The sequence below is a fragment of the Poecilia formosa genome, unplaced genomic scaffold, assembly GCF_000485575.1.
Source record: "Poecilia formosa unplaced genomic scaffold, Poecilia_formosa-5.1.2 Scaffold1081, whole genome shotgun sequence".
NCBI lineage: Eukaryota > Metazoa > Chordata > Actinopteri > Cyprinodontiformes > Poeciliidae > Poecilia > Poecilia formosa.
Genome location: NW_006801020.1, coordinates 6,909 through 16,961, shown reverse-complemented (window position 1 = coordinate 16,961; position 10,053 = coordinate 6,909). Strand labels below are relative to the sequence as shown.

The window sequence follows — 10,053 nt, the reverse complement described above, 5'->3', positions numbered from 1 at the left end:
GACAAACCTCCAAGATGTTTTGGTTTAATTAATATAGAAAACATGACTCTTGGCTGTTTGTGTCAGGATGAGTGGTGGATGGTGGTGAGGAGATGACGCTGAGACCCAGGTAAGATGGTGAAAATGAAGAATTTAATAATAATATGCTCAGACAGTCCAGGACAGGCAGCACGGCAGAAAACAAGTACGCAGCTAAACGCCGGTTAGACAAAGTTTAGACAAGCATTAGACAAAGTTAGACAAGGATCCGACAGGAACACAGACAACAGGTGGGTTTAAATACACACGGGGTAATTAAGGGAATGAGACACACCTGGGAAACAATCAACGGGGAAGATGCAGAGACAGACTCACAGGACTACACAGAAAACTCAAAAATAAACACAGAAACACGGATCGTGACAGATTGCTCTTCCAGATAAAGTGAGATAAATGAGAATTTAGTTATTTGAAGTGTGCAGAAAACAAGTAGTAGGGGAGATTTTGATCTAAATAGTTCAGTTGCGGAAGAATGTTCATTTTTACAATATTGATTCTCCCTAAGAAAGAGCTTGGGAGGGGAGCCTATTTTATTAAATCATTTTTTATCTTCTCTATTAAAGGTGAGTAATTAGTTTCAAAGAGATTATTCAGATCAGGTGTAACAAAAATACCCAGATATTTGAAGCCTCTCAGGCATTTGAAAGGGAGATTGCATGAACCTTTCTAGGAGGATGCTGAAAGGGGTGGCAACAGACTTTCCTAAGTTGGTTTTGTATCCTGACAAAGCACTGAATGTAGCCATAGACTCCAGGATAGCTGGAATTGATTTCTCAGGATTGCACATATACAAAAGTACATCATCTGCGAATAATGAAATCACATGGTTTCTACCTTCTAAAATGGTTCCAGATACATCCGGACTAGTCCTCATAATCTCGGCCAGAGGTTCAATAAACAATGTAAACAATAAGGGTGAAAGGGGGCACCCCTGCCTAGGGCTCAGACATCAGGCCATTTGTGTTAACTGAGGCTTTTGGGTCTGAATAAAAGTTTTCAACCCGATTGATAAAATTTGGGCCCAGACCGAATTTATGTAACACCTGAAAAAGAAACGGCCATTAAACTTGGTCAAAAGCCTTCTCAGCATCAAGGGAAACAATTACTCTTTGTGAGGTACTGAACAACATTAAGAACGCGTCGTATATTGCCTGTGCCATATCTCATTTTTATAAACCCCGCCTGATCTGGGTTTATTATTTTAGGAAGGATGTTTTCCAATCTCCGGGCTAGTACTTTTGGCACTATTTTATAATCAACATTAAGCAAACTGATATGTCTAAAGGAGGAACAATATAGGGGATTTTTACCTTATTTTAAAAGCAGACTGACATGAGGGAGGGGGGTGCCATTTCTCATAATGTCATTAACAGCAGGCATGAATATTGGTTGACTCTCTGGCCAAAATGACTTAAAAAATTTCAAAGGGAACCCATCAGGCCCAGGACATTGTGACGTCCTTGTTCTGCATTCTTATCGTATTGATTAAACGACTATTATCTTCGTTTTTCAATAAATGGGAAAGCATCTGACTGTACTTTTTTTCAGGTGTAGTCTATACTAACCTCAGGCTTAACAGCCAGTAGTGTCTTTAAATTTGACAATGTTCGTGATTGTTTGTGTATTTGCTCCAGTCAGATCATCTCTTTTTCGAGAATATTTCTCCTCTCTGCTAGAGCCGCTTTTTGGTGAGGGCAGTAAGATATAAGATGACCACACAAAGTGGCTTTTGCTGCATCCTAGATTATAGCAGAAGATGCAGGAGAGTTTTTGTTGTCTAGCCAGAACTGCAATAAATTACTCTGGACAAAGTTGCAAAAAGATTTATGATCTAAAAAGGATGTATTGAATTTCCAAGTGAAAGTTCTAGGCATACGTAATACTGGATCAACACTTAAAAATACTGGTGCATGATCCAACAAAAATATGGGGTCACAGCTTCGAACAGAATGTAAACGTGACTTGGGGATAAAAAAAAATAATCCAAACTGGAATAAGTATTATGGGGATGTGAATAACATGTATAGTTCCTTGCTTTAGGATTGAAATGTCGCCAAATATCTATCAAACCATTATCTGTGCATACATTTTTAGGACAGATGAAGCTTTCGGGTTCGGCAATTTTGCAGAGGAGGACCTGTCCAGAGATGTGTTCATTGCGCAATTACAGTCACCAGCCAAAAAAAAAAAAGATTTCTTTACAATGATGGTTAAACAATAAAATAATTTGTGACATCAATTGAGGATAGTCATCATTAGGAGCAACTACATTGAGAATAGTTATATGTTGTCTGTGGATTGAGCCCTTAATTAAAATAAACCTCCCCTCTGAATCCTTCTCCTCATGCTCCAGAATAAAAGGAAGATTCTTGTGTATAAGAATGGCTGTACCCTTTTTATTTTGTGAATGGGACAAAAAAAATATATACATCAACTACCCCTTTTAAGTTTCATATGTTTTGTAATAGATACCCTAGTTTCCTGTGATAGTGCTATATCAAGTTTTTTTGTTTAGGTATGTCAAAACCTTCTTCCTCTTTATCACGTGACCCAGTCCCTGTATGTTCCAAGTAACAATCTTAAGGGCAGAAAACAGCTCTTAAACACTGGGTGTCATATTTGAATAGGTTGGGCTGTACATAGACATTTGTGTATGTATAAAAAAGAGAAAAGACACATTTAGGCTCCTAACACACAAAAAGAAATAAAATACAGAATCTGCAAGTAGCAGCATTCACCCTTCCCAATCCTGTCCCCAAATGACAGAAAAAAGAACCCAAAAAGGTGTTACTGTTGTTTCCAAACGGCATACAACTCCCGATTTTCACAGTACGAGTGTCAAAAGCCACTTTCGGTGTTCTGAGTGTCAGCAACCAGACACTCAGAACACCATCCATGGTCAAAATACTGAATTTCCAATATAAATTATAATTTATTGGAAAATTTTTAAATCTAAATTGTGACTCTATTGTGCCATGATTTGAGTGGGATTGTTTCATATTAAATCTAAATTACTGTTTATGTTTCAACAGTTTTTCAGACATGGAGAAGAACCTCCTATGGACAAAGTATGTAAGATTCTGTTCACCTTTTCAAGTTTAAAATACTGTAATAGCTGTAAAACACACATCTGTTTAAGAGAGTAATGCAATATCCTGAAAATGTCTCAGTTTCCTAAACATCAGTGCCAACATCAAAACTTTTATTTTGTTACAATAACTTGAAGCATTTTGCTTTAACAGAGCCGCTCTGAAACGAAAAAAGCAAGAATTCGCCTCGATCAAAGACAGGTATTTATATTTATATATATATATTTTTTTCTCTAATGCATTCTAAGCAATATAAACATGTTAGATGTAAAGGCCACACTCTTTATTTCTGTTATAAAATGGCAGAGCAGTCAATTATGGCTTTGACTCAATTTCAAAGCCATAATCCATCCATCCATTTTCTTACACCCTTGTCCCTCAGTGGGGTCGGGAGAGTTGCTGGTGCCTCTCTCCAGCTAACGTTCCGGGTGAGAAGCGGGGTCACCCTGGACAGGTCGCCAGTCGCAGGGCAACACAGACACACAACCATGCACACACACACTCACACCTAGGGACAATTTGGAGAGGCCAGTTAACCTGACAGTCATGTTTTTGGACTGTGGGAGGAAACCGGAGAACCCGGAGAAAACTCACGCATGCACAGGGAGAACATGCAAACTCCATGGAGAGAGATCGGGGCTGGGAATCAAATCCAGAACCTTCTTGCTGCAAGGCAACAGTTCTACCAACTGCGTCACTGTGCAGCCCTCAAAGCCATAATTTCAACATATTTTTCATGAATTTATAATTCAATCTGGAGAGACTCAGATGGAGAAAAAAACAGAGATTAAATGGTTTTATTGGCATAAATGAATTAAAGTTCTTTGGCGCTCAGACCCAGGTGGAAGACTTTGGTTACGTATTGCAGTGTTTTTCAACCTTTTTTGAGCGAAGGTACATTGTTTTAATTGAAAAAATCACAAGCCACACCACCAACCAAAAATGCAAACAAAGATACTCTGTAGCAGCCTATATTAAGTCATTCTTATAGTGTCTCGAATAGGAATCAAATAAACACAAAAAATTATTTTTTATCATATTTTACATTTCTTATTTCAAATTGCACTTAACATGTCCACTTCAAAAATACACCTGAACAGTGCCACAACACTGTCGTCTGTGATGCAGGAATGTTACTACATTCCTGCATCACTAAATCTCTTGTTTTAATGTAAAATGCTCTGTACCTACTGCCATCCAGTGATAATAAAATTACATGATCACGCCGCTAGTCACTACTAGAGCAAAGACACTCAAAGATGGCAGTATTTGCAGATAATTAATTCATTTTCAAAAAAATCTTTAAGACCAATTACCATATTTTCCAGACTATAAACCGTACCTTCAATTTTTTTTTTTTTTTTTTGCGTAATTATGCACTCCTGACCTCCCATACAGCAGAAGACCAGAGAGGAGAATAACATCTGGTCAGAAAGGCTGAGATAAACATACCTGCTGCTGTGAACAGGAACAATGAACGTTACGAACTGTAACAGTGTAACGATGAACAGAACAGGTAACTTATTATACAGCACTTTGGACAACCATGTTGTTCTCAAATGCTTTGTAAATAAACGTGAGAAAAATAATTATTCTGACAGAAATCTGAGGACAGAATGGGTCATAGAGAACGTGGAAACATCACACAGGTAAAACCAAATAAATGAGCACGGAGATGACAAGGAAGTTGCCGTGCAAATGTTCTCCACAGAGCTGTGGAGAATGCAGAGCTGTGGAGGATGAAATCTGATTCTCTGGAACACGTGTCAAATTCAAGGCCCGCGGGCCACATATGGCCCGCCATGTCATTTTATGTGCTCCCCCCCAGCGTTTTATAGAGCTTTGGAGCTGACGTCACAGCATATGACGTTTACGTGGCTCGGCGCCATTTTTGGTGTCCACAGACCAAAACAAACTATTCAGAATACCGATGTTTTCATTGCGTTACCGACCGCAGTAAAGCTGTTTTCAAGTTGGATACTGGATATTCGCGCTCCGCGGAGTAAAGGACGTTCAGCTCAAGGTTGATCCAATTTATGAACGCTAATTTTGGCCAGGTATTCTTTACTGGTCCCTCCTTAAGCACTCGGAGTTTCACATGGGGACTGTCAATTTCCGAACACTCCTGTAAATAAATGCTTTGTCTTGTCACCAACTGATACAATAAAGTGGTCATTCATGCTATTACAGGAGGCACACTAACCTCTATTAAAATTTTAAGTCATATTCAATAATTTAAATATTAAATGTTGCCTTCAAGCTTCCAAATCGTGTCCCATTAACTCAATATGTGTGAAATTGTTCTACTAGACTGTATAGATGAGGCACATTCACCTTTATTACATTTTAACACTTTATATATATATATTTTTAGCTATTTCTGAAGTCAAAATTTTGTATTTTATTTTAAAAAATATTTTTAAAAACATATTCATAAAATGTATTACCTAAGATGGTCATCACTTGCTACCTATAATGTTCAATTGCATAAAATTCTAGGACAGGATCTATTTCATTACATGTTCACTTACCTGAAATATGTTAAATACAACAAATATTAAAGTGTGATCTGTTTCATAAAATTTACTTGTCACCTTTATTGTTTAATTACACATTAAATGTTTAAAGATAGGCTCTTTCATCTGGTTTGTGTCATGATGTGGCAGTGGACACAAATGCAGCAGGCAGTAGACTTACTTTATTTGGATGTTATTTTAATGAACAAAATAAACTAAATCCAAAATCCAGGGAAAACAAGGAAATCCTAAACACAAAAAGGTAACAACTGGCAACGTGGTGAGCAGGGTAACAAGTTGAACTGGCGAGTTGTGACTAAAAAAGAGGAGCTTAAGTAGTGGGACAATGGCCTAAATGAGAAGAGTGATGGCAGGTGTGAGTAATTTGGCACAGGAGCTGGCTGAGGGCTGGGGAGAAGGTGGCACAGGGAAACTAAGGAGATCTGCTGGGAATACAAACGGGAAATAAATAACTAGAGGGATAAAATAGAATTAAATGATAGTCATTATAGACAGCTTGACATGGACTCAGACAAACAAGGAAAAGCAATAATATAATTCTAATTACACTAAATACCTCTAATAATATCAAAAGGACCATGAAGGGCTAAACTAAAGCAAATTAAAACATGAAGCTAAATAAAATGAAAAGCAAAACAAACCCAAAAACCCAGTGTCCTGACAGATGTCTGATTATATAATTGTTTACTAAAATCACATAAAAATATTTATTTAAAAATATAATCTCTCATTACATGCATGTTTATTATCAGAAATATTTAAATATCAAATTTTTACTTAAAATGTGATTCATTTCTTCTCCTGTTTACATGCAACTTGAAGTGCTTGAATCAAACGATTCATGAATGTTTAATACATTAAATTATTAAATGAGAGAAAACAGCCACTTCCAACTGTATTTCAACACAAATGGTTCATGTTTCTCTTCAGAGTCTGCAGCCTTGCTGAGCTCCTCTCCTGGGGTTTCCTCCTCAGCCTCTCCAACTTGCACCTCTTCTGTTGCCTCCGCTACTCTGTTTTCATTATTTACCTCTTCTGGGGTAAATAATGAAATCAGTGTCAGTAACTCTCTCCCCCACTTGTTGATGGTTTTGCTGTATCGCCTCTTTAATTGACGCCCATGTCGTTTACCTCGCAGTGACCCATATTCAGCACTGGAACCCAGTCTGGATTAGCTCATCCATTTCATACATCGGTTTGCCTTTAAGAGGACATATCAGAACACACATCAGTATTAAAGCTGTAAATTTGATAACACTAGTAAAATAGTTTACTTCACAATAATGTAATAACCTCGATGTCCACCGACAAAACCCCGTTATACGCTACATAAACAATATTAGCCCGAGCTAAACAAGGTTGACCCACTTAAATGAACAGAAACTGAACATGAGAACACTCAGACAAAGTAATAGCAAAAAATTATGACACAAAACCAACAAAGCAAATTTAGGCACTCACCAGAATGGAAATGTCTGGAGCAAACTTGTAGGTATCTGGGGATGTTGGAGAATGTAATATCAGCGTCTCGCCGCTGATACCAGGACATTAGTTTTCTTCTCGTTAGCTCTGATAGCTTAGCCTCCTCGAGTTGTTTCCAAGCAGGAAAATAGTGAAACGAAAGTCCGTTTTCCATCTTTTTACCGTTTCAGTAGTGTGATCGGATATTACAGACAATAACGCAGCAAGTTCGTCCCATAGCTAAATTATTTTAAGTAATTGGATTAAAAAAATCTGTGAGACTGTTGTTGTCGGTTATGTTTCTGGACACCAAAGATGGCGCTGATACCCCTCCGACTAGACCAGTGATGTCACGGAGCATGCACGAAAATAGATTTTCGTGCTATTTTCAGCACAAATTGACTACAAACTACATCTCCCATAATGCATTCCGATTGTTACCAGCCAACATTACGGCTTCTCGCAGCTAGAGAGCAGCAGTCACCTCAAGCTGTTTATTGATTTTACCAGTGAATAAAATTGAGACTTCGACAAGCTAACATCAAAATGTCCAAGAAAAGAAAAATCGATTTGCAAGTAACACTGTGAATGAAGATGTGTGAGTTGGTGTCAGGGCGGCAGGTCGCGCTAGACTTTTTTTGTTATCCGTTATCTTGACCGACAACATAAAAAAAAAAAAATCGGTCATGTACTATTTTTATCCGTGAAATTACAATCATATTGGCATCGGCAATTTAGCCGCATTTTATGCGGTTTAGTTAATATTCACCGTGAATCCAGATCCCACCACAAATTAAGCAGATAAATGTAGGGAGATTCTATAATTGGAGATACATTTGGCACTTCAAGAAATGACAAAAAAAAACTTTTCATTTCTTAAAAAGTTTCTTAGGTAGTCTATTGAAAAGGCATTAAACTTTAAAAAAAATCTGTAACTGCCAAACATAGCTACATATTTTATTATTTTTTCTCAGAAAAATCGTATATTTTGCGGTATGTTATGTCAACTCTGTTACGGACAATATAGAAAGTGAATGAAAAAAACAATAAATTCTAGCAGACTAAAATATTTTTATTCCATTACACCAAGTGTCCTACTACCCAAATACTTTAAATGGAGATGTTTTACTTAAAAATACATTTTAAAAAATCAAAAGATACTCAACTTTTCAGAGTTGTTCGCATAGGGTCAAACGTTTTTCATTAAAACTCATTGAAAACCATCATTCTTTTAGAAATAAATTGGTCAGTAATACTAAATCACAGCAGAAGTCAACCAACAATGTATATGGTGCTCTAGACAACAGTTTTCCTTTTTTTTGTGAAAGTATGTCATAAACATGTCAACTCTGTTACCTAACAGAGTTGGTGTTAGTAACAGAATTGACAGGACCATAATAATTTAGAACTGAAAACTCTGTTATTGTCAACTCTGTTACCCTATTTGGTAACAGAGTTGATAGTAACAGAATTGACAGTTTCAAACATTTTTATTAAAAACTCCACTTGTGAGTAGAAATTGTGAAAAAACATGACACCACTGAGATAATGGTTTAAAAACCATTAAATAAACTTGTCTCTGATCAAAAATCTGTTGTATTTTTCTCATGATTCTTTGGTAACAAGATTGACGTTGAAAACGATAACACCTGGTGATTGTGATTTTTAAACTAAAATATTTCCCAGAGAATGGCACATAGACCTCTGTGTGTTTCAGGTCTTATCAGTAAAAGTAAATGACTTAATTTTATGCAGTTTATATAGCCGTAGAAGGCAATTTCCCAGATTTACAGGGACAAAACCATATGGTAACAGAGTTGACAAAAAATTCTCGGACACATATTTTTTCAGAAACAAGGGTATTTTGAGTTAATTTAATGTGATGTTATTAAATTGACCATTTAGGCAGTTTAAAAAAAGATAGAAAAAACAAATTCACCAAAGAAAAATAATAAAACATAGGTTTTTGCATCATTTTTCAGGTTAAAAAATGATGGACGACAAGAAGTCTTGGTTTTTCAGCTATATAAAACAATTTTAAATGTATTTACTTAAATGTTTTTACTTGTTAAATATTATGATCCATTAAAATGAGTAATAAATTACGAAAACATTTAAAAATTGAAATATTTTAATATACCAGACCAAAAATAATGACTCTGGACATCAAATGTATCTGCAATTATAGAATCACCCATCTACATTTTTCTCCGTAGTGACAAAAACCACTGACTGTGGGCCGAATAACTTATAATAAATTAAATTATGCAACTTCACTTACATTACCAGCACTTCACCCTCTGGGGTCTGAACAACTTCCTCCTGGTCCCCATCTGCAGAAAAATCTGCGCTAATTCATCAGTCAGTTGGATCTGTCTGATCCAAACAGATCAACTGAACTCTGTGAGTGTTTACCCGGTGTGCGCTTTTACCAGGATTTTTTTTTTTTTTTTTGCCTGGTTTCGCTTCTCCGAAACGGACAGATGTTACGTCTGCAGCTCCTCCAGAACGCCGCTCTCCTGGGTAACATGCACCAAGAAGACCGCGGTAAAGCTAGCCAGCTCTGCATCCAGCCGGCCCAGCACACAATTTACAAGTGCGCAGTAGCTCAAGACATTATGGTACACCCATTTACGTGCTGTTTTCACAATAAAAGTGCACATCCGGTCAATGTTTGAGCTACTCAAAATAGGTTTCCAGCCGCTGCATTTGCAAACAGAAAATAATATTTGCTGAAAAACTAATACAAAATAAATACTAAACTCTCTCCTCTCTCTCTACATATATATATCAGAAATTTGCAACTAGATCTGATATATAATTCAAAATTAATTAAAGACCATTAAAATAGTACTTTGTATCTTTTCCCCCTAAGTTGCCATGCTTATTGCTAAGAAACTCTCTGTTTCCAATGACTGCAACCACCT

The 10,053-nt window shown here is 36.7% G+C and overlaps 1 protein-coding gene across 1 annotated transcript in view; it reads left to right on the top strand.

Moving 5' to 3' along the window:
• Window positions 1–3,075: 3,075 nt before the first annotated feature.
• The window catches only part of LOC103132487 (uncharacterized), a 10,822-nt gene continuing 3,844 nt past the window's right edge, over window positions 3,076–10,053 (top strand). Inside the window, exons 1-2 of the mRNA XM_007544289.2 lie at window positions 3,076–3,107; window positions 3,282–3,329. Of these exons, the coding sequence (XP_007544351.1) occupies window positions 3,082–3,107; window positions 3,282–3,329 (74 nt within the window). The 5' untranslated portion in view covers window positions 3,076–3,081. The remainder of the gene's footprint in view (window positions 3,108–3,281; window positions 3,330–10,053) is intronic.